The 24,954-nt window shown below is 39.3% G+C and overlaps 2 protein-coding genes across 8 annotated transcripts in view; one reads left to right on the forward strand and one right to left on the reverse strand.

Moving 5' to 3' along the window:
- The first annotated feature begins 22 nt into the window (after positions 1 to 22).
- Positions 23 to 15,511, forward strand: LOC117565372 (A-kinase anchor protein 200). Of its 4 annotated transcripts, XM_052002967.1 has the most exons (6): positions 4,564 to 4,896; positions 11,417 to 11,658; positions 11,724 to 12,155; positions 12,219 to 12,749; positions 13,038 to 14,129; positions 15,276 to 15,511. In XM_052002967.1, exons 2-6 carry the CDS (start codon positions 11,467 to 11,469, stop codon positions 15,351 to 15,353), a joined length of 2,325 nt encoding a protein of 774 aa, XP_051858927.1. In that variant the 5' UTR covers positions 4,564 to 4,896; positions 11,417 to 11,466; the 3' UTR covers positions 15,354 to 15,511. The 4 variants fall into 4 exon arrangements, with proteins under 4 accessions (XP_034100327.1, XP_034100329.1, XP_051858927.1 ...); XM_034244436.2 differs by lacking the exon at positions 4,564 to 4,896 and adding an exon at positions 23 to 178 and having other exon boundaries at positions 12,219 to 14,129; XM_034244438.2 differs by having other exon boundaries at positions 4,562 to 4,896; positions 12,219 to 14,129.
- Positions 15,512 to 16,182: 671 nt separating this feature from the next.
- Positions 16,183 to 24,954, reverse strand: part of LOC117565375 (LIM/homeobox protein Lhx3-like) — a 35,227-nt gene continuing 26,455 nt past the window's right edge. The window contains exons 1-8 of one of the 4 annotated variants that reach the window (XM_034244448.2): positions 23,442 to 23,981; positions 21,971 to 22,145; positions 21,653 to 21,855; positions 21,393 to 21,585; positions 21,179 to 21,330; positions 20,917 to 21,111; positions 18,534 to 20,448; positions 18,159 to 18,357 (exon numbers count right to left, since the gene is read on the reverse strand). In XM_034244448.2, the coding sequence (XP_034100339.1) occupies positions 20,108 to 20,448; positions 20,917 to 21,111; positions 21,179 to 21,330; positions 21,393 to 21,585; positions 21,653 to 21,855; positions 21,971 to 22,145; positions 23,442 to 23,550 (1,368 nt within the window). In that variant the 5' untranslated portion in view covers positions 23,551 to 23,981 and the 3' untranslated portion in view covers positions 18,159 to 18,357; positions 18,534 to 20,107. Of the gene's footprint in view, positions 17,074 to 17,137; positions 17,870 to 17,987; positions 18,358 to 18,533; positions 20,449 to 20,916; positions 21,112 to 21,178; positions 21,331 to 21,392; positions 21,586 to 21,652; positions 21,856 to 21,970; positions 22,146 to 22,274; positions 22,376 to 23,441; positions 23,982 to 24,954 lie in introns of those variants that run through there. The other 3 variants (XM_052002969.1, XM_034244445.2, XM_034244449.2) reach the window with 3 other exon arrangements.

Below are 24,954 nucleotides of genomic sequence, written 5' to 3' on the forward strand. Positions count from 1 at the left end.
CCAAATGGTATATTTTAAAATTCATTTTGCGGTCACGCTACTTTCCACCGCATTCGGTTTGTTTAACAGCTCTACAAGACACAGAAAGTAGTTAAAAAGAAAGACGAACAGCGGTTTTTATATCGATACTCAGTTTATAAGAATAAAGCGCGTGTACATAATACAAGTTGTGAGCCAGGTAAATGCAATTAACAATTTTCATTTCATTCATAACAAGTTTGAAAAAAGTAAAGAAAAAATATGGCAAATACACGAAATTTGAAAACCAAGCCAAGCTGTCTGAGTGCTTATGTGTGTGTGGAAGTGCTGCTGTTGAAATTCTGTATAACGCTTTATACAAATAAGTATGTGTGTGTGTGAATGCGAGTGTAGGACGAGGTTTTGTGAATTATAACTTGAAAATGTATACTCAAATAAGCATTAACATGTTTCTTTAGTATAAAGTGTGCTAAATTAAAACTGTACCGTTTGAAAATACACAGTCTTACAGATGCAAGTGTCGCAGACAACTCAAATAGGCGGAATTCAAAAAGGACGCCATTCTCTTGTTAGTGTGTGTTGGGTATGTGTCTGATTTTGGGCTGGGCGCGATAAAAGAAAAATCTGTACAATATCATTTCTAAATTTTTTTTTACGTATTGATGTAGTGTTTCTATTCGCAGTAGTCTCTTTGTTTGAGATGTAATATCTCTTCCATCTTGCCGGCTAGTAAGTTTTTTGAGGTGTTATTGCTGTTTTTTTTCTTCTCAATTTTGGGTGTGCCGCCTGCAAATGCGTCGGCGTTGCCACTATGTCGCCTCGGTCGGCGTCGCTGCCGGTGGCTTTGTATCCGTTTCGCTCTCTTTCTCTCGTATCTCGCTCTATCCTATCTCGCTCGCTTGCTCTCTGTTGCCTGTTTCGCATTCTACGCTGCTTTTTCACATTCTTCCCTTGCGTGCTTCATTTATCCTTTTTACGCTTTGTGCTGTCACTCGTTCGTTCGCTTGCTCCTTGCCTTACCGCTTCTTACGTTCGTGTGTATGTGCATATGTGTGTATGTACGTACACGTTCACGAATACATGTGCACGTGTATGTTCATGTGCGTTGTCTGTGGTTGAAACTGGCTGTCCGCCTGTGTATGCGTGTGTGTGCCTGTCTGCCTAGTTCAAGATGCCTGACTTGACTTATTTTTCATTGTCGTTGTCGCTGTCGCAGTCGTTGTCTTGTCTTGGGTTTATTCTTTGTTTGAGCAGTCTCGCCTTGTCTCGTCTGATGATTACACTTGCCAACACGCACATGGAACTTGATTGCAAAAAAATCCTTGGATAGTGCAAATGGTCCATCAAAATGTGACTTACTTTCGCCCGCTACTTGATTATCTCTACAGATTTCTTTTCCATCACTGAAGATCGTTTGCTTGTTATACTCTTGTTGCTTTCCTTGCATAAATACATATTGCGTCGTAGCTTTGCAGTCAGTCCAGTCGTAGCTTATAATAACTACAACAAAAATGTATAAGGCTAAGACTCGAGCAGAGGCAGAGGCAGCCACCGCCCTAACTGGCGTCGCTGCACATTTACATGCCTGTCTGTGGGCTTATGTGTATGTGTGTGTTTGTGCAGTGTAAATTCACTGACTCAGCCCCAATTTATTATCCCATAAATTTGTAAATCAATTATGAGTACTATTAATCATCTATTACTTAATATATTATGTATTTTTACTTATTTCCATTTCTTTTTGTTGGCTCTAGTCCTGTAATAAGAGTTTCACTGTCGTTTTTTCTGCTACTGCACAAACCAATTTGGATTTTTATTGAGATTGCGATTGGGTTTGTTATTGTTATTTTGAATTTGAGTTGAATTGCATTATATAGCATTCGGTTCGGGGCTGTATTGAAGTCGTTTCAAATTTCACAATTTGTCAGAGAGGCTAAACAGGGTTTTGCTTGCGGGTGAAGAAGGGACTACGACGGGGGAATTGGGTACGTTCTGTTGCCGACTGCGGTTGCTATAAACGCAAATCACATTTGAGGTAATACTCGATATACGTTTTCGTACTGCCCGCCAAGTGCAATTTGTGGTTGAACTAAACGTAGCTTAGTTGCATTTGTTAACAAATCTTGAAACCAGATTTATTATTAATTTTTGTTATCGACTTTTAAAAAAGGTTAGAAGAGAACAAATCAAATACTGTTGTAGCTTAAAGAATTGTGTTAATATTAATCGGTAAACATATCTTATTTAGAGTTTATGGCGGCACAAAAAGTGAAAGTGACAGTAAAAGTAAAGCATAATTAGAGCACGACCTTCAGAAAAATCATTTTTTAACGCGAACATTTTAAAAAATGTTATTCATATTTGAAAATGAATCAAAATTTATGGATTCGTTTTAAATATTATTACCTTTAACGCAACTAACGATTGCCTAGAGAATACTAGAATCATCTTGGATTACTTGACGAGTGAGAAATGTATTATTTTTGCCTCAAATTTTATAATGAAAATTAAATTAAAATGTAAATCTTTAATTAAGTCCACATCATGGAATAACTTAAACAACAAAAGTTCATGTCTAAGATAGTCACTTAGAATCCTGTGACATGGCGATAATGTGTCAGTTGTGTAACGTTTGGTGACTTCCACTAGAAATCACTTAAAGTTTCCCTGACACCCCTGTATAACTACAGTAAGTTGAATTCAATCTGTCTAATAGATGTGACTTAATCAATTACATTGAATTTGGTAAATTAATTTTAAACCTAAAAGTTCTTGCCATCAGTATACCATATGTATAAATGTAAATAGTTTATTCATGTATTTTATATTTGGTGAAAATATATGAATGTAAACTTGATGATGAATAGGTGGCAGACTAGCAATTGTGAATCTTCTTGTCGAAGGGCCCACTGTACTCTATTCTCACTACATTACAACAACAATAACAAAGTGCCTGCTTTTCTCAAACAACGCAATTTGTGGCGATCAGCATCGCATGGCTTATCGCAACGAAACGAAGCGAACCGAAGTGGACCCGAAATGTGCAGCCAGCCGGCCGGCCGGCTGTTGTTTGCCTCTTCTTCATCCCGACCTGTGTTGTTGAGTTGTTTTTGCCGTCTCTCATTTCTTGTCGTGCACTGTGGCATTTGGCTTTATTTGTTATTCTTGTGGATTGATTTTTGCTTGGATTACGAATATTTTTTGATTGTGGCATATTTATTTGTTATTTATACATATAACAGAAGAGGCTTGTGATTTGCCGTTGCTGCCACTACTGCCTCTTTTTGTTGAATTAGCATTAATAACAATTTAAATTGCGCGACCGACAACTATAAATAAACAAATAATTGCAAACATACCTTCATCTATGGATATACATTAGTGAATATACATATGTATATGTGTGTTAGTATTTCAAGTGGTTAGGATTGCTTTTTTTGTTCGTTTTGTAGTGAGGAGTGGGAAAATCAAGTGGTAAAAATGTGCTGCCTTAATGAAAATATATGTACATACATTTGTACATATTCATAGCAAACCACAAGAATACTACGCACTCATGCACATGCTCATACGCACACACAACGGCAAATCAGCGATGGCGTCGCTTCAGGAGATGATGGAGTGATGGAGCGTAGCTCCAAGGCACATCTTTTACACACATGTGGTTATTGAAGACCGAAATGTGGGGGGTGGGGAGTGGGTGTGAAACACTGACAACTCTTGTCAACACTTTGGCATTCGCAAGCTAAATTCGAGTGCTGCTTCGTCTTTATTGTGTGTGCAGTATTGCAGCGTATTTCGATAACAGGCCAACGCATGATTTCTTTTCCAATTAAATTGATAAGCGATTCGATAATCAAGCTAAATTTAAACAATTAACACAAAACTATTCATAAAGTAAACCATGGATTTTCGCTGAGTAGTGCGCAAAGTCAAAAGAAAACATTTATTGCTATCTCTCTCTTGCTTATATTTCCATTGTAATGTCATTGTTTATTTAAAGTTGGTACAGCGTCCGCTGGCTGCCATGTGGGGTCATTGTGTGTAGCATGAATAGCAAAATAAAGCAATAAAGTGTTCATGTGCACACTCACACAGTTAAACACATGCATTTATATGCAAGCACAATGTGCGTATCGATGCCGACGCCAAGGCTCATTAGTTTTGTTATTGACTCCTTACACAAGCAACAGAAGCAACAACACTACTAAGAAAGAACAACAACAGCAATATCACTATCGCTTTTATCGATAACTGCTGATGATGATGGTCACTCAATGCAATATTGTTGCTGCTGCTGTTGTTTCTGAAGCCCGCATTTCAGCTGTTGACGCCGCGCTGCTGACGCTTCCGGCCTTTCTCTCTTTGTCTGTCTTTCTGCCTCTGCTGTTCTTGTTGTTGATGCGTTGTTCTGCTGCTTTTGCTGCTGCTGGTTTGCTGCTTGCACTCTGGGTAAGTGTATGAAGTAGAAGTTTCTTTTTCGTCGTCGTTGTTGCTTTTTGCTGCTTCTGCTTCGGCTTTTGCTGCTGCTTCTCATCGTCGTCGCTGATCATGAGTCGCCCAACGGCAACAGTCGTCGTTTGTTGTTTGACTTGAACGGTTTGATTTTGTTGTGTGTGTTTCGTTCACGTTGTGTTGTTGTGCGTCGGCTTTTTTCGCTGCCTAACGAATCGAGTAATTCCTAATTTTGTGTGCTGCTGAACTGAAGTTGAAGTTTAGTGCGTGGTTAACAACTTGTTGATGAAAGCAGAAAGTGCTTTGCACAATAATTATACCGTTTAATTGGAAACTTGCCTTTTAATTCCACCAATAACCTGAGAGATTAAGGGAAAGCTCTTTATTATCCTCGGTTAGATATTTTCGTGACCACCCGTGCAGCTGACAACTGAAACAACAGAGAGAGAAAGAGATAAAAGAGTAAGTACCGGAAATATGTAAGCAGAAGCAGCAGGCGTCGATTTGTTGCCATTTGTCGCTTTGTCGTCTTATGAATTATTTATGGCTGTATTAAAATGCCGTTTACAATACCAAAGTAGTCCGCAGATTACCGACTTCGTACTGAGTGAAGACTTTGTGCAACGCTTTGAATTCCTAATCAGAAAAAATTGATGAGAAGCGACCGACCGCGCGCCACCTGTGGCAACAACTCAATTCTAAGTGAAACCAAACGCAGCAAACCCCCAAGCAATCCATCTTTGGTGACTAATTGGCACTCGCCTTTGTCTCAACTGCCAACTCCCCAGCAGTACTACGAACTAGTGCGCAACTAGCGAAATCACTGAAGCATTTGAACATTGTACAATTACAGCAGCTGAAGACAGTTTGTCACCTTCTGACTTATAGAAAACTTGAACTGCTAACGGCCATAATCCACAGCTGTATACAAAATAGCTAGTTCGCGATTAGAGCAATTGCCGTAAGACTTTCTGCACGCTCGCTCTTGTGTTTTAATAAGCCGCAAAATCGAAAGACTAAAAAAGCGAAAGAGGGGTAGAGAAAGAACAAAAATAGTCGAACCGGTTCAGTTGCAAAAGCAGACGCAGCCCACTTTTTACCTTGTATGCTTTCTACTTGCATCCGCATCCTTTAACATTGTGTGTGTGTGCTTGTATATTCAAGTTTATTGCTGCTACACTTGCCAAGTCTCCTCGAAGCGTTGCTGTGCTTCAGCGAGTGGGCTCTGATCTGGTCAGTTGCAAGAATGTTGCAAAGTGGAATTGAACATTTGAATTTTTGATGGCTCTTCAAAAGAGCTGCTATCAATTGATTTTTATCAATCCGTTAATTAAAAAAAGTGTGTCCAGCAGTTGACCGTAATTATTATAAGTTGTGTTAAATACGTCGCATAGACTCTTCATGTGTTCTAGATGAGTCATTGAAATTATAGACAATTTGTTCATAATGCATTATTTGTTGTTTTTGTTGAAAAAAAGGTATTGCTTTTGTTCTTTTCAACTTTTTAAAATTAAATTTTGCTCGCCGATGAGAGATAAACCGTGTTAACTCAACTTTTTATTGGGTTGATGTCTAAAAAGAAAACGCCAAAAAAGATAACTTTTGTTGGCTCCCCCCACTTTGATTAAACGTGTTTTGTAATATGATCGCTTGGCAATTTAAATCTGCAGTACAAAAAATGGTTCGGTATTAAAGAAAATAAAAAGATTGCTTACTTATCTGCTTTTTGCTGACTACTTGGCTGCTGTCTTTTACTTTCTTGACACATGCCCAGAGTTATGTATTATGTTTGTCAAGATCACACACACAGATGGAGCAGATAATGCGAAAATCTCCCAACACACATTTGTTTAAATATATGTGTATAAATATCTTAATGTATAAGCGAGTCACGTAGCTCCCACACTTTGATATGATGTGAAGCAACAAAAATCAAGAATATTAAATTGTCATCCTATTGTTAAGAATAAAACTCTGAATCATATACGATGAGGTTCCGAGTCCAATGCAATTGATAGGGAGTTTTGTTTTCTTTGTGCTTCATTCGTTTATCAATCGAGTGCTGGTTGCCTTCTACAGACACTTCCTCTCTATTACTGTATTTTCTTTTCATTCTTTTTTTTTATTCTTTTTATCATATGGTGGGGTGTTTGTAGGGGGCTCGAATAGTAAAGCTACTATTGACCACACTACCGTTATAGCAATGTGAGCTTTGTATGCGTGTATTATATTTGGGAGTATTGCTATGTATGTACATACACATATCAATGATGAATTCTGAAGCATTCAAAGACTCTTGATGGACGGACGGATGGATAACATGCCACAAAACAACTGACCAACAGGAAATGATAATTGAAAAAAATATTTTCTTAATTTTTAATACTGTGACTTTTTCTTCGAACAACGTACGTTTGTTGCATGTAATGTACTTGTTACTAATTATGGAATGCACTCGTTTTACGTACATATCCTTTCCAACAGCAGCAATAAAAAAAACAGCGGCAACCAATTATATCCGGTTACTTGAGACAATTTCTGAGACGCTACTGTATTGCTTTTGACAATGTTCTGTTTCTTTTTCGTCTTGTTTTCTTTGTGTCTTTCGCACACATTTCTCTTATTTTTAGCTTCCTTCTCTTTTTGGCTGCGTAGGTCAGTTGTAGTTGTTGTTGATGTAAACGTACCTATGCATATGTATGTTGTGTTTAAATTACTTGATTTCTGATTGCAGATTGGTTTTGTGCTTTGCTTAGGCGTGGCTTATCAGCACAAGCAATACAAACAGACGCAAGCGTATCAAATGGCAAATAATATGACAAATGTGCAATGCTTGCACTTGTATGACAAAACATATACCATGCGCATGTGAATGTGTAAGGTGTGAGTGTATTGTTATGTCTACTCTAGTGCCCTTCGGTCTATTCTCTCATATACATATTCACACTCAGTCAGCGATGCCTGAATGAAGAAATTGGAAGGAATGTGTGTGAGATTGAACTGAGTGCATTTGCAATGTCTATGAGTGCGTGTATTTGTGTATGTGCGTGTTTGTCAGCTGTTAAGTGCGTGCAAAGTGTCAGTGGAAGGGCAATCAGAGGGGGATGCTGTGACTGTGGGCGTTTGTTTGATTAGTTTATAAAAGTTCAATTACGTCTGCTTGCTTTAAGTGCGCGCGCACTTATCATGTTGTTTTCAGTGCTATAAATGCCCTATTCAATTGTGTACAATAATGCAACCAACTGGAATGTACTCACAAACATTCGTATCGTCCATATGTGTGTGTGGTATGACATGAAATTAATGTTTGTCCAGTTGGCTAGCCCCGACGACGAGCGAGAGCGACCGAGTGTTGTACGCATTCCTGCACAATCAATTTAATTTACGTATCTTGTCCGGGATGGCTACAACGATCTTCCAGTGGTGTGGAGGAGGGGGAAAGAATTGTGTGGGGGAAGGGGAGTTAAAGTAGTAGCCGGCGTCAAATTGAAAGCGCAGCCGCAGCGCAGCCGCAGCGCAGCTTAAAGTGTCAAAATTGATAGAGAGCAGACAATTCAACGCACATATTCACAGATACACATACATTCGTGTGTGTGTGTGTGTGAGTTCAGCTCCTTTGTGTGGCTGTTGTTGCATTTCGAACACGCTTCGTTGTTGATAAATGCGCTTTTATTTATAGACGACACCACTCTGCTTCGGTGGCTGTGTTTGTATGTGTATGTGTATGTGCATGTGTTTGTGTTGCTGCTCTTTGCGTTTTCCTTTGTCCCTTCAATTTATAAATTTTCTTTCACTGAAAGGCGCGGCTTAAAAGGCAACAGCAAGAAAAGAAAGAACCGTGAGAGTCCAGTGGCTTTTCTATTGTACTCTGAATTCTGTGCGCTTGCATGTGTGTGTTCGTGTGCATCACATCAAAGGTCAAGTTTAAATTGAATTTAACTAATAAAAGTCAAAAAAAGAAAAGAGAAATTTATTGCTTTTAACAAATGCCGACACAGCAGCACTCAAAGCTCTTTTGAGTACATTTAATGGAGCGACACATTTTTGTTCGTCACTTTCAGACAGCTCTCATTAACTTCAACTCTAACTCAACTCTCGCTCTCAATTGAATGTGAATGTGAGTGCAAAGTTGAGCGCGTGCTATGTTCGATTAGATTTGCATTTTGTGCATGTCATCTCTCAATTGCAGTCAGAGTGCAGTCTGGCAACGCCATCATATTTTCGGTTCGCTTCTGTTGTCTTATGTGGGCCGCGTCGGCGCTCAAGTATTTTCACACGCCCCCATCCCTCCCTGCTCGGGTGTTCGGATGTGACGTAGTGTCGTTGACGCCGACGTCAATGTCAGCGTTGGCGTCGCTGCTTCGTTGGCATGGCAACTTCGGGCAATGACCGTCGTCGTCGTTGCTGTTGTTGTTGTGCGCTGTGTGGTGTAGTAGTATTATTTGGTATAGTGTGTGTGTGTATTGCAGTAGCAGCAGTAGTAAAATCGTAGTAGTAAATTGCCGGCCGGCAACCCTCTTATTGTCGTCCTTGTTCTCTTGTCCTTTTTCCTTTTGCCTTACCGATGCGTCATACCGCAAATTTACTTGCGCTTTTATACATATATTCACGTTGTTGTTGCTATTTTTGCATTGTATGCGCACAGTTGGTTTTTCTGCTGTCTATTTGGCAAGGGTTGAGTTACGGCTCTACACCTGTGTTAGCTTGTGTCAGTGAGTGTTCATGTGTGTGTTGGCATATTCTGGCGATTACTCATCAACATTTTTGCATACTGTGCTATCTTATATGTTGAAAATCTAATTTGTAATTATACGATCAAATTAATTGCTGCCTCTTGGCTTTTATTATTTTTTGTGAAATATAAAACTAATATTAAATATTTTTTATAAAATATAATAGAATGATTGAATGTTTGAGTTGATTCATAGACAGAGTTGGTCAGAGTTCAGCTTAAAGAGCAGTAAGTCTTCGGCATAGCAAAAGATAAACATTCGTTCTAGTTTTTTATGCCCATGGTCGTTAAATATGCTTTAGATTTATTCCTGTTCTTGTGGGATTGAAACATTGTAAAGTACATGGCTGGTTTGGTTTCTCGCTTGCTTGTTTTTGCGTTGGCAACAAGCAGACATCCAAGCTAACGCGTCTGTCAGTCAGACAGACAGTCAGTTGGGTTTCAACTTTTTCGAGTGTTTTTTTTTTTTTTTGGTTCATTGAACGAAACTGATGAAACTTGATGTCTTGCTTGATGTTCAGACTTCGAGACCTTCTTGTTCTCCGTTGTTTTCTCTTCGTTGTTATTCAATGGCGCCATTTTACATACAGTAAACTTCGGTTACAAAGCAAACACAAGAGTAATTATGAAATGCAAAAAAAATTTGTAGAAAGTGGCTAAAGTTATTTTGTTTGTCTTTGCTATAAATAAAATAGCCAATTTCACATTGTTATGTTTTGCTGAGCTATTTTATTAAAATATTATATTTTAATTGCCGCGTGACTTTTTATGGTATACAAGGCTAAGCTGATGAATGTGTGTTAATATCCTTTGATGAGTTATTTTCTAATTATTTGGTGTACCAGCATAAAAACAGCTGTTGGTGCTGCAGCTGAAGAGTCAAAGCATGAATAATGTTCAGATTACGCACACACATTTTTACTTACAGTACATGTGTGTGTGCATGTTTGTTTTTGCTTGTATGCAATAAAAAAAATGGTGCCTTTCTGGCGGCAACTAAAGGTGGACATTTTGTTGCCGCGCCTCTGGAACTTTTATGCATGCTTTATTTTGTTGTTCAACCCCTAAACATGACGAAACTTCGCTTTTAATTTTTTGCGCCCATTTCCCCCATCTCTCTTATTCCTCTCACTTCATTAAAATTCTTTGGTACGGTTTCTGTTTCATTTACCAAGTCGAGTAATTCGATTTTCAAAGTGACGCATAGCACGCCAACAGCAAAAGCAACAGCAACAATAATGGAACAGAATATCTAGCCATCTCGCTCTCGCGTACTTACGCTCTTTTACAGTGTGAGTGCGCGTGCAAATGCGTGTGTATGTTTGTGTGTGTGTATCTCTGTGATGTTTCATTAAAATTTCCTGGATATAAGAGATGATTCATGCGCCATTCGATTCTGTTGTTTCCATGATTTGCTGCCGTCTACTTAGCTAGCTTGCTTGCTAGCGTTATTCATTTGTTTAAATTTGTTGTGCCAATTTTTCAGTCAGCTATAGCAAAAGTGATAAGCGCGTCGACCTCCGACGTCGACGAACACTTGCCCGGGTGAGCAGAGATGAGCCAAATTCCACGCTGTGACTTTCACTGTGACAGTGACTGGCAATGTGATAGTGACTGAATAACAATGATAGTAACTGTGCTTTTCTTCTTATCGCAGCCAGGGTCGAAAAATGCGAAATAAAAAGAATTAAAATTCTTTGTTGATTAATCAACTTGCAATTTGTATAGTAACTTAATATGGTTACTTAAATAACCAACTATAAATTCATTGGCTTATGGGTAGAGAGTGAAATAAGTGCAGTTGTTCAGCGTGATTCGTTTTTTATGCTTATCTTAAGTGGGTTGGGTTTTGTTGCCTCTGTTGCAGCTGTGCCTTGGGCATGCACCTTATCATAGCCAACGGAGGAACCGCAGTCGCATTAAAGAAACGCAAAGTTTTCTGGCGTGTAGACGTTGCCACAGCGGATAGCGGACAGCGGACAGCGGCTAGAAAAGTTGGCGTTCATTGAAATGTCAGATGTATAAATAAATTGCATGTTCTTTTTTAAAAGTGTGCCTTGTCATTTGGGCGATACTTGATACATTGTTGAACAACTAATTAAAAAACAATATATGCATACACACAACCCATATATGCATTCGATACAGATGCATACTGTCCATAGATATAGTATATGACAAACACAATTCAATTTTCTAATTATATCAAAATTCTTGTTGCAACCCGCATTTATTTTTACGACAACACAGATACACATAGAACCAATTAGTAATTCAATAACAAAAAAGGACCAGCAAAAATGGGTAAAGCTCAAAGCAAACGTTCAATTGATATCACCACCGATCCGAAGAAGGTTGGCGAGGGCAACGAAGTTGCTGGGAAACTCGAGAAAATTGAAGATGTCGATCAAACGGCGCCCGCATTAAACGGCGACGCAGCGTCGCCCAAGGAAAAGAATGCCGACAGCGACGATGCGGCTGCCACAAGCGAGGTAAGTACACAAGAGTTATGTACGCAGACTTGACCAGACATTAATTCAATTCCATTCAATTATAGAAAAAGGAAACTGAGGAGAATTCGGAAAATGACAAAGACTTGACAACCGAAAAGAACGCCGCAGATGCCGCACCCAAAGCAGCGGATGGCGCTGCTGGCGATGCAGCTGGCGAAGCCGCCAAGGATGAGACAGCAGCAGCAACTGGCTCGCCCAAGGAGGGCAGCGGAGCTGAGGAAATTTCCCCGCTGGCTGATGAGAGCATCAAGTCCAAGTCGAAGAAGGATAAAGTGAAAAAGAAATGGTCATTCCGCAGCATCTCGTTTGGCAAAAAGGATAAACAGAAGCCAGCCAAGGCCGAGGATCCAGCTTCGCCAACAGAAGCAGCTGCAGCAGCGGCAACTCCAACCACCCCTGAAGCAGCTGCAACAAATGGCGAGGCAGAGCGGCCAGCAGAAGCAGAGGGAGCAACGGCATCCGCAGCAGCCCCAGAGGTAAACCCACAAATACAACTGCAGCTACGAAAGTTGAACTAATTGTGTTTAATGAATCTACAGCAAAGCGCGGATGCAGCAACTGCAGATGCGACATCCAAGGCAGCAGCACAACCCACTGAGAATGGAGCAGCCAGCGAAGAAGAGAAGAAGGAGCAACAGCTAAACGGTGACGACAAGACATCTTCTGCCCCAGCAGCAACATCAGTCGCAGCCGCAGACGCAGCAGCAACAGCAGTAAGTGAGGAGACGGTCAAGGCCGAGCCAGTCGTTGAGGCCACAAAAGTGGAACCTGCTGCAGTGGAGCCAAGCGTTGTTCCGGAGCCCGTTAGTAACAATGAAACCACCGAAGTTGTTACCAATGGCCATGCAGCTGCAGCCGCCGATGTTGTGTTGACCAATGGCGACAAAAATGGTTTGGCCGAATCACCAACCGAACCGGAAGCAGCCCCCACCAACAATGTGGAGGAGGAGCAGCCACATCAGAATGGCACTAATGGAGTTGGAGAGAAGAACGACGAGACTGCCACGCCACCTCCAACACCCGTTGCCGAGTCCGAGGCCGAGCAAATTAAGATCAAGTCGCAAATCGAGGTAAAACAAATAGACACAGAAAACAACACTGTAAATACGAGTACCACCACAACAACAACAACAACAACTAGCACAGCTACAGAGAACAACAACACCACAAACAAACAAACAACAACAGTAGAAATCACTGAAATTGAGACAACTACTAAGACCGAGACCGTTGCAGGCGCAGAGTTAGTTCAGACCCAAAATAATACACTACCCAACATCACAACAACAACCACCACCAACGACACTATCAACACTGTCTCCGACAATTCCGCTTCTCTACCCACTTCCCAACTGCAGGATGAAGATGTGCAAGCCGAAGGCACCGAGGAAGAACAAGTGGTTGCAGCAATCATAGAGGCAGTTAGTGAAACCTCTGATCCCGATTCCGAAAGTTTTGTTCTTGTTGCACCTCAAACAGAAACCGAGTTAGCTGAGCCAACTCAAGAAACGGTTTCGGCTTCAGCTTCCCCTGTTGATACACTAGAACTTGTCCCCGAGCCCAAGCTTGAAAGTGCTGTAGTTTCTGTCGATGAGACAGCTGATGATGAAGGTGAAGCTGTTGCTGCTGCTGCAGAGCCAGCTCAAGTTGTAGTCGAGTCGAGTCTTCCGCCACCATTGCCCAAGTCCCCACCGCCCTCACGTGTATCGGCCTTTGCCTTGACAACTGACGACGATGACAACGACGACGAAGTTGCAGCAGCAGCAGCTGCACCCGCGGCGCAAGATACGAACGACAAGTTGGTCGAGGAGAAGGATCAGCCAGTGGAGCAGGAGCAGGAACAAAAACAAGATCAAGGGCAGGAAATAATAGCTCCATCAACACCACCACCAGCAACAACAGAAGAAGTAGTAGAGCAGGATGCATCGCTGCTCAGCGAGATTGAACAACAAGCTCAGGTGATTGTCGAGAAAATCACAGAGCAGGCAGCAGATTTTGTCACAGAGCAAGTGAAACAAGATGTGCCTCCCTTGATTGATGCCGAAGTCGAACCCATTGAGAAAGTGAGCGAAGAGCAAAGAACCAGTCCTGTTCCTGTTGCAAGAATTGTCACCGACGTTGATGAAGATGATGATACGAACGAAAAGGATGTTGATACTAACAAGACGGTAGAAGACATTGTTGAGCCCCCGGTCGAAGAAATTGCTTCACAGCCAGATGTGCTCATCCAGAGTCTGACTGCTGCCGTCGATGAGCTCTGTTTGCAGGATAACGTTGAAGAGAAGGCCCTAGATGAGACGCCGGCGCAGAATGAGGAAAAGCAAACAGATAGCGATAATAAGATTGCGAATGAAACCGATATCAATTCCGAATCCGATACAGACATAACTAGCTTAACAAAAGAGATTCAGAGTCCAAAGCTGTTGATTGAAGCTGCTGCTCATTACGAGGTGAATAACAACTCCGAACTCGGTTGAATTTGACTTCACCACACCACACTTACCACTACTCCATAATAGATACATTCGTAACTCAACTCGTAACGAATCTTAACACTCGTCTCGCTCGTTCGCTCTGCTCAACAAATCAGTTTGTGTGCCACAATAATTCTAACTATCTCCTGCATTTGGGCTCTCTCTCGCTCTCCCCCTCTCTCTTTGACTGTCACTCATTCTCTCATCATTGTTTTTCCGTATCATTGCTGTATCTTGCTCTCTTTGCTTTCCTAAAAATGCATTTGTAGCTGCTGCTTAACAAAGCAGTGCGCCAAGCAGTTCAAACAAGCAGTAGTCTGTCCAGTATTCTGTTACAGTTGCAGTTTATGTTAATGTTAACATTAATAGTATTCTAATGGTTAGGTATTGCTTGCATTTGATGTTACAATTTCTGCATGATCTATTTATTACATTGTAAAAGGAATGAATTATATAAATCTAAACTTTTAATTTTACTAAACAAACAAAAAAACACTAGGTGCTAGACTGTAAAAAGTCGTATTGAATTGTTCTTGTGTGTTCGTCTGTCGTTCATAATTGCACTTTGTATTAACAAATCGCAGGCTGGCGCCTAACTTTCTAACTATCTCCTCCATCCATCCTACCTTCATCCATTCTAATACTGCATCACTACACTCAACACACACACACTTACAAGTACACAAACAAACACATCACACAACACAACACGCACACTTACAACACAAACAAAAGCACCAGCAACCTAATGTACACTCCAGCTACCCGATCTAACAACTCTGTTTGGCCGCAGTAAACGCATTTAAACTCAGACTATACAACTGTACCCTATTTATTAATAATGAAAAGAAAATGAAGTTCAAGTCATTGAAGATACTACATCAAAAATTTCCATTCCTAGTTTTTTTTTTTGTATAATTAATTTTTGATATATTTTTGTTGTTATCTGTAACGAATCTTTTCCCCCCATTTTTTAAATCTTTTATTGTTGTTGTTGTGCTTTAAGTTGCTTATCCGTTTTTCGCTATGTGTTCATGCTCCCACCAAATCGACATTATTTGTGATATTTTTAAGCATTGTTTATTATTGAACTAATGAACGCTCATATATTTTTTGTTTTAGGAAACTGCCAAGGACATCAAGGAGAAGAACGCCGCGGCAGATGTTTCAACACAGGACCTGCCCGTGACATGCGAATAATACTAATAATTATTATATATATTACATATTATTAAAAACAAAAGAAACAAAACAAAAAAAAAAAATACAAAAATCAGAAAAAAATACAAAAACAAATAAGAAAACGCAACGTAAAACCAACAATTAAAAGATAAACACGAGAGCAAAAAAAAGCAAAATACATTTTTAACATTTACATATTTTAATCATTTTTGTACGAATTTCATATCCCTAATCCAAGATTACATGAGCAAATATTCAAGAAGAAGAAAATGACAGAATATACAAATCACACACACACACACACATTGATTAACAACAACAACAACGTCGTCTCACCACCACCAACGAACACCACACACACTATTACCACCTCGATCACCTACCGAAAGTCGAGGAAATCGATTTTCCCCGCATGTGATGCTGATGATGGTCCAACCGAATTTGATGATGGCGCAATTTTTCAATCTTGACATTTGCAAAGAGATCATTTCCATTTACAAACACACACACACATACATATGTATACTCGTATAATCCATCAACACGCATTTATATACATTACACTACATTCGATATACACCACACAACTACACATACACACACACAAACACACACTCACGCATACATACCATTGTCATATTGATGATCATGATAAACGAAAGAAAGAATTCATCAATACAATGATGAACGAATTTTTTGAATAATTTCTACTATACATTTAACTGTAAGTTCTAAGAAATTTGTAAAGAATTTTTTGACGAAATATTGGATAAATATATATTATAAAATAAAACCCAGCCATCGCTCGACTGAACTGAACTTGAGCTTCGATATAGTGGAATGAATGAGAATAATAATCAATGGTTTGATACACAAACAAGGGGAAGTCCACAAAACTGTCCTACAATAAAACAAATAAAAAACAAAAAAAAGCAAAAACAAAAATAGATTGTAAACTAAAAGAAAGAAAATGAAACGCACACAAGTAATTTTCAAGTTTTACAAACTTTTGAGTCCCGATTTTTTTAATGCATTACAAAGTGAATTTTGTTCATAAATACAAGAATTAATTAATTTTACATCCTTTGTTCGATTTCTTGCGTAACAAAGTGTTACAAAAAATATTAATAATAACAGAGATAAACGCTAAGTTTAATTATTAAATACACACTAAATAGCGTAACAAAATGTTACTACAAAAACAAATCTACTAAGCTTAAATCGAAGCTTCTAAAGCAAAGAGCGCTCTTATTTTGCAACTAAATACAAAGAATTTACAGAAATTATAATTAATTAAATAAATTAAAGCGTTGCGCAACGTGAAGAAAAGTAAATGAAAAAATACTAAGGAGGAAGTAACAATCTTAGAAAAGAAAAAACAAGAAAAATGCATTCTTTCAGCATTTGTAAAAAAAAAAAATGAGTGAAACAAAAATAATCGTTTCAAAAAACAAAACGCGCTTTTAGTTAAATTGGTTCTCTCTATAACCAATAAAGTGATTGACTGCAAAAAGAGTGCAGTTCTCTCTGGATGCTCAACAGCTGACAAAAAAACGCTGCTTGTGCAAATGTAGTTGCTGTTGCTTACGTCGCTGAGCCAACACGTTGCGGAACATGAACACGGCGCCAAACACAACATAGATGGTGGATAGCAGAATGAGCATGGGGAACGAGAAAACAACGTGCGCCGTTTTTAGCTGTGGCTCCATCATGCTGGGCTGCAAAGGTACATAAACACCTGCGTTGAAGGAGTGGGGAGTATTAAAGAAAGTCACCATGTGTTGGGTTGTTGGGTTACTCACCATCCTCAGTCTTTGAATCGCAGCGTTCGCCGACGAAGCCATCGGCGCAGACGCAATAATTGAAGCTATCGGAATTCGCCCAGCGATAGCAATTGCCACCGTTGAGGCAGAAATCGGTTGCATAATTATCCTTGCACGGAAACTTGAAGCTGATGTCCTCCGAGTTGTTTGGTTTGCTTCCACTATTTGTGCTGCTCATCATTGTTGTTGTTTTTGTTGTCGTCGTGGTCATTGTTGGCACAGCATTAATGAGCTTGACAATGGCGGCTTCGCTGGCCAATAGTGGGGTACTGCTGACATCAGGCGGAGGTTCCCCCGTTGCCATTGTGTTTTTTGACAATGATGTCAGTTCTGTTGTTGCTGTAGTTTTTAATGTTGATGTTGATGTCGATGTCGATGTGGATGTTGTTGTGGTTGAGCTCATGCTCGTCGTCGGCGTTGATTCCTCATCAGTGTCTGTTGACCAAATCTCAGTGGCGCTTTCGCGCTCCGTTGTCACAATTGATGCCAATTCGCCCTCCAAATGATGAAGATCCGTTGGCATTTGGATGATTTGTCTAGAGTTGGTAAACAGCAGCAAGTCCCGTTGTGGCTCGCTGAGTAGTCCATCGGTCTTATGTTGTTGTTGTTGTTGCTGCTGCTGTAGTTCCATTTGATTCACCAGCTGGACCACATGCTCTTCAATCTCAAGCGTGTGCTGGCGCAACAGTAAAATTCGGCTCGAACAACAATCTGCAGGAGGAAGAGTGGCGAAACAGAAGCCAAAAGAAGAGCATAATGAGAGAGAGTCGTCAGTAAACAGCTGAAACTGCAGATATATGGCAACCCTGGGGCCGTGTTATTGTTTTACCTGTGACTGCGACAATTGTTGACAGCACGAAAATTACTTTCAATATGATTGGCATACATTGAATTTGCATTATTAGAAAAAACGCACGGAACGCAATGCGTTTTGAAACAACAAATATTTGATCGATTTGTGCTTGTTATGACTTTAAAAACGATATATGAGAAAACAAACGTTCTTTTTTCTACTTATTGACCGTGTCTGTATTCGATGTTTTGATTTGGGAGAATCTTAAGGATCGAGCGGCGTATCGGCCGCAAATGCAATTTGACGTCGCAACAAAAACAAAAACATATTACACATTTGCATCCTCACGCCCAACAACTACAACAAGGGCTTTGCTGTGGCTGCTGCTGCGTTTTGTTGTAGTTTACTGCAAAATAAAAATAGAACATTTTACGACATTTGTTTTTCGATTTTGGCAGCACATTTTCTGCTTGTTGCTTGCTTGCTTTGCTTTTGTCGCACACACGCACACAACAAAAACAATACGCTCTGCTTAGGCGCTTTTTATAGATTAATTATTGGTTGGAATATGGAAAAACGCACCGTAGAATTATTATGGGAACTTTTAATAACTGCAAAATTCAAATGACACGACATTATTTAGTCATTATTTTGTTGTCTATACATTTATATGTATGCAATTTTGTAATCAATTAAGTTAAGGCGCTAGGCGCAAAAAGCTTCCTCGCTGTTGCTGCGGGTGGCTGCTAATTAGACGTTGTTGCGCGAACGTAGGATAAGAGACTGAATGAGAAAAACAGACAACGACAGAACCAGCAGACAGATCAGAGTCGGCGGACAGACAGGGACAGAGAGAGAGAGAGAGAAAGCTGTACCACTTGTGCGCTCAGTATGAATGAAATAGTAGAAGTGTGCGATAGAGCAGCATAAAGAGATCAATTGCAACGGTATGATAAAATGAAGAGAATGTAGATTTCACTTAATTACTCACACATACACATATATGCAAACTATCAGCAGATATACACATCGAATGATCTGATAAGATCCATATATCTGAAGAGGTGATGCATAAAATAAAAAATAAGTTGCGTTTTTTTTTTTTAACAATTTGTTGTATCATTTTTATTCTTACATGTCAAATAGTAATTTATTTTTTATCGCATTTATTTGAAATAATTAAACTTATTGTAATACACAATAAATTTAAAAATTCGTTATTTGTTTTACGTAGTTTGCATTTTTTACTGAAGTTTCTATTTGCTTGAAATCATTGTATTTTTTTGGTTTTTGGTTTTGGTATTACATTAGATATATTATATGTATGTATATACGACATCACTTTTTCGTAATTGATATTTCTCCTATGCAATTCTTGTATTCCTATATAAAGCAATAAATAACTGGTTTTTCCTTTTTTGGTTTCTGGTTTTGTTTTTTTTTTAAACTGGGGTTCATCGGCCTAATAAATATTGTGCACTATGACCCCGCATTCCCCCCACTATACAGACTTAGTGTTATTTAAAATGTAGTTCTCCATTGTTTTTTTTTCACTATACACAAATATACAATATTTACATACATTAAATAATCAAACTTAAAAATTATATAAACAAAAGCGGGTAATAATCGTTATAACATTTAGACCTGGGATACATAATTACCACCATCGCAATCATCATCTAGGTATGTACTATGTACTTCTAAGTACAATGCTTCTTGTACTCAAAACTATTCATATCGTCATTAAGTATTTGGTTTTGTTTTGTTTTGCTTGGTTTTAAGGTTTATCAATTTTTTAAGTTTTAACTAAATAGAATTCTTGAGCAAATTGTGTTACATTAATTAGTAAAAGTAAGAAAAATGAGTGCATAATAATGCTTAAACAAAAACAAAAATGTAAATGTAAAAGCTTGCTTGCGAATGCCAGCACTGTTAAGTGTAAAGCTTTTGCTCTCGTCCAGCGCTGTTAAGTGCACAAAAGCTTCTAAAATGGCGTCGTAACGACTGTTATGTTGTTGCTTCTGCTGCTGCTGCTGCTATTGAGGCTGCTGCGATGTATGCTTTTGTTGTTGCTGCTGCTGCTGTTGGGCAGCTGCGAGCTGCAGAAAATTGCGTGATTGCATTTCAAAATAACGCAAAAGTAATTTTGAGTATCAGTAATGAACGCCGGGAGTTGCAGGATTGGGAGTTGCGGCTGCTGTTGCATTTGAATTGGATGTTGGCCCACTTCCGTTTCCGGAGGATCCCGTGTTTGTGCCACTGCTGTTATTGTTATTGTTGCTATTGTTATTATTACTGCTTGCATTGTTGTTGTTGTTGTTGATGCTGGTGTTGTTGGTGCTCCCCGAATCGCCAAGCCAGGAGTCGGGACTGGGTGGAAAGTCAGGATAGCCCTGATCGGGACTAGAATCGTTGCTTAAATCTGAAACATTGTTGCTACTGTGCAGGCGATGATGTGATTTGTTTGGATGCATTCCAGCACCCACAGCGTGATCTGTAAGAAAGCAGAAAGAACATCGGTTAAAATACACAACAAGTAAGTTAATAGTAGAAAAACTTTATGCGAATAAACGTGTGAAAGCGGCTTGATTGACAATTACAATTACTTGACGAACAATTACTAAATAAAAACCAAATATATGAAGTTATATAAATGTACTAAAATATTTACTTGACTTTTGCACTATAAATTACTCCTTCAATTACAACTTATTTTATTCTATTGAATTCAAATCAGCACTAATTATTTTATTCATAATTAAATTCATACTTGCTGTTATAAGTGTAGTCAACAAATACTAAATTTAATCATAGAAAAAGACATAGACATATATCGGTATTTTGGCGTCGAAAAAGCTTTCATCACCGCCTACACACACTTTCTGATGGCACTAAGTAATACAGTCATTCAAGCCAACCGTAGTTGATATAAAAACATCAAGTATACGACAGGTTTGCTTACCAATATTAGTGTATACAATATTGTCGGGATATGAGCCGAACGTGTGGCTTTGGCCCACCGCTGGCGGGGAGCGACTGCTCGGAGGATACTGCGATGGACTCGAGCTGCCATGCAAGTAGGAACCGCGTATGCTGTGCGGCGAGGCGCCTTCGTCCAGGCCCAAATTGACGGTGCTGTAGCTATCGTTGCTAAGATCTAATTTAAGCCAGGGAAAGTAATCATAAGTAAAAAATTTCTTTATGTGAAGCAAGCAAGGGCTTACCATGATGACTGAAGCTGTCGTAATCCACCTTCAGGTCATCCTTGTCGAGGAATTTGTCAGTGCGGGGCGAGCAGTTGCCCTTCATTGAGCGGAAGTATTGGCTCCATCGAGTGCGTCCTGCATCCTTTTTCAGGCGCTTCTCCTTGGCGCGCCTGCAACAACAACGGATTGTCAAGAGTATTCAAGACAAAAAAAGAGAGAATTTGTAACTAACCTGTTCTGAAACCAGACTTGCACCACACGCATATCGAGACCCGTGTCCTGGGACAGTTGTTCACGTACATGTCGGGCGGGTTTCGGGCTATTGTTGTACGCGGTCTTCAGAGTCTCCAGCTGCTTAGCGGTGATTGTGGTCCGCGGCCTTTTATTCGGCTGATCACCGTCCAGCGAGCCGTCCAAATAGAGACCTAGAAATGCGAGATTCACTAATGATGTTTGTCTAACCCTAATTGCTCAAGGGTTTAATGTACATACCCTTCGCCTTAGCCTCCTCGTAGTCACGCTTGCAGATGAGCTTGCGATCCTCCATCAGATAGAACTCATCGCCGGTGTTGAGGGTGCGCGAGCACATGGCGCAGAGGAAGCACTGCAGATGATAGACATTGTCCTGGGCACGACGCACCACCTGCGTTGGCGGTATTCCCATATCACAAGCGGAACACTTCGTACCATAACGTCTGTTCGACCCGAACATTGGCAACGGCGCAACGGGAGATTTTCATTAAAATCGGGGCAACAAATCAACACACACCCGCACACACATCGCAGGATCCGTTCGAGAAATTTACTTACTTGAAGAAGTCCTCCTTGCAGAACAGCTGCCCGTTCCGTGCGAAACACTTGTCGTTCAGCTGGGCGTGGCACTCGCTGCATTGTAGGCACTTGGCGTGCCATGTCCTCTCCAGCACCTTGAGTATGAAGCGATCGAGGATCAGTTCGTGGCATCCGCCACACTTTGGTATCGTTGCTGTAAAGAGAATTGCAAAAATACCAAATTGCTTTCATTAATATTAATTGCTTGTTATGATTTATATAAATCAATAGTCACTATATGTGCTATTCCAATTGTAACTATGTTGGTTTGTTTGTTGTTTACCGATTTGCATTGTTTTCTGATTTTCAATATTTTAATATTTTCTCACTCGTAATTCAATTCAAAATGAATTTTAATTGAGCAATTTGTTTGTAATTTGAAGCTGTTTAGTCGTCTACTTTAAAACTGTCACCTCCAAAATTATAAAATTGCTTTGTTCAGATCTAAAATCGATTTCGTTTGTATTTCATATTCGATAGAGCAACAAATTCATTTTGTTATTGAGTGTTTTACTCAACATTTCAAATTTTGTATTCCATATTGTTTCAACTGAAATTTTTTAAGACTTTTATAATTTAACCTAAATGTAAGTTATAAAATTACTCTGATACATTTCCATATTTTACACCATCCACACAGGTTTTAACTGAAATATATACATATGTACATATATAAAATCGAAAATTGACAAAAAAGATTATTATTATTATTATATAGCTTGATTCTTCTATTTACATTTGGAAATTAAGTAAATAATACCTTCAAATGAATATTCGTATTCAATTGTATAAACTCTTTAATTTTTTATAATAAATTTAAGATCGAAATAATAAATATGAGTTGACTGATTTTCTGTTGTTGGCAAATTTATCGAAAATAGTCAAGAATTACTATAGAATTTTCTTTGGAACCAAGAATTTGTTTAGTTTTTACAAATAACATAATTGCCAAAATTTTAACCATAATTATATATATTTTTTACTCTATATACGTATATGTTTCCCCTTTCTATATATTCATCTATCTGCTCATTAAAACAAATGTTAAAAAGCTGGCCACTTAAGAAGATTTAAGAGTAAAATAAGAATTATTATACGTTTTTGTTATTATTGTGTACTTCTGAAACTTATTCAATTATTCTTTATTTCTGCATATTTTTTGATTTATTCTTCCCATCTGTCACCCTGTGCATCTTAATTTTTGATTTCTGTTGTTTTTAATCCATTTTAGAATTTTGTACAATAATATTGATTCGATTTCTATAGATGTTATCAATTTTTAAATCATTTTAGAATTTTGTATAATAATATTGATTCGATTTCTATAGACTTTATCCATTTTTAATTCATTTTAGAATATTGTATAATAATATGGATTTGATTACTATAGATTTTCTCCATCTTCAAATTTTGTATAATAATATTGGGTAAAGTAACTTCAGCAACTTACACAAGAGAAACTCTGGCAATTGACTGAGGTTAATGGGCGGTACGCGATCGTCACATTTGCCATTGGACAGAAAGTCACTTTTGAACATCATTAGCTTCAAAAGTTCCATGCCTGAACGATTATTCTAGGTGCTTTGCTAAGATGCTGGCTGAGTGTAAGACTGAGGTTGAGGTTGGAGGCTGATGAAATAGCGCTTATTTTCTCTACATAGACAATTATTGTATTTGACGCTCGTTTTCTTAAGGATGTTGCACACACATTCACATTCACATTCAACATTTAATATTTAAAATATTTGATGGTCACATTTTTGGGTTTTGGGTTTTTGGCTTTTTCACACTTTTCGTGCGAGGCTGGCGCATGGCCATTGGCCGACGGGGCGACAACGACAATGGCAACGACGGCGACGGCGAGGGCGACGATGGTAGCGGGGGCGACGCAGCGCGAGGTAACGACAAGCGTTTTACCGTTACCAAAGTTTGCACTTTGCAATGCGTTGTACGAATGACGACCGAGCGCTCGTGGAGCAAGTGCGGCGGCGTCGGCGCTTGGAAAGCAACTGACGAACCGCTGCTCAGCTTTGCTTTGCAGTCATATGTTGTTGCTGGCTATGCTTGTGTGGTGGTGGTGGGTTGATGGTTTGGTGGGTGAAGGTGGCACCCATACACGCACACATAGAGCGTCTGACATAATCACGCCAACAGCCCAACCCTTAGAAAATCAGACTGCACTTCCAATTGGAAACTGCTGCTGCACCCTGTGCTATTTTTTGTCTTTTCTGTTTCTGTTTTTGTTTTTGCTTTTGTTGTTATTGCTGTTGCTGCTGCTTTTGTTGCTGCTCATATTTTAGCTTTGCCAGTTTTCCAAGCTTCCCTTTTTGTCTTTTGGCCCCGAACAATTGAGTTTGGGTTGGTCTCTCAACAACAACAAAAACAATATCATCAGCCATTTGGCGGGGAAATTGCATTGTAACACATTTGCTTTTGCTTTTATCTCTCGCTGTGTATGTGTATGTGTGTGCGTTTCAGTTTTTCATTTTATCTGCGTATATGTGTATGTGTGTATTTGCTTTTTGTATTTGTGCCTGGGATTGGTTGTTTTGTGTGCGTCGACGTTGCGCCGTCGCCTGAACTTTTCGGGGAGTGGTCTCAAAGCTTTTTCAGCATTTTTCGCTCACTCGCTTTGCTATCTTATCTCGCTGTCTCTGTCTTGCGAACTTGTACGTCAAGTACTAAAAATATACATAAACATGTTTGGCCAAAGAGTGAGCAAGAGAGCGAACAGAAGAGCGAGAGAGAACGAGATGTGGCTGCCATTGCTTTATTGTTGTTAGGATATGTGCTGTTGTTGTGACATTGTTTAGCAGTAAAAATGACCTTAAATTTGTTAAATTTTTGTCTGGTCTTCTGGTGTCTATGCAGTCAGTCCAGCTGTCTATCGGTCTATCGACTGGTCTACGGCAAAAGCACACAAATTTATTTCACCTGTTTTTCGCTTCATTCGCTTGCAGTCG

Source organism: Drosophila albomicans, chromosome 2L (genome assembly GCF_009650485.2).
Source record: "Drosophila albomicans strain 15112-1751.03 chromosome 2L, ASM965048v2, whole genome shotgun sequence".
Taxonomy (NCBI): Eukaryota; Metazoa; Arthropoda; class Insecta; order Diptera; family Drosophilidae; genus Drosophila; species Drosophila albomicans.

What these genes read in the sequence shown, in the direction of transcription:
- LOC117565372 (XM_034244436.2), top strand. Translation starts at nt 11,467, where the DNA reads ATGGGTAAAGCTCAAAGCAAACGTTCAATTGATATCACCACCGATCCG. An exon ending in ATGCGGCTGCCACAAGCGAG is followed by an intron (nt 11,659 to 11,723) that starts GTAAGTACACAA and finishes ATTCAATTATAG; the next exon opens with AAAAAGGAAACTGAGGAGAA. An exon ending in AAGCTGCTGCTCATTACGAG is followed by an intron (nt 14,130 to 15,275) that starts GTGAATAACAAC and finishes TTTTTGTTTTAG; the next exon opens with GAAACTGCCAAGGACATCAA.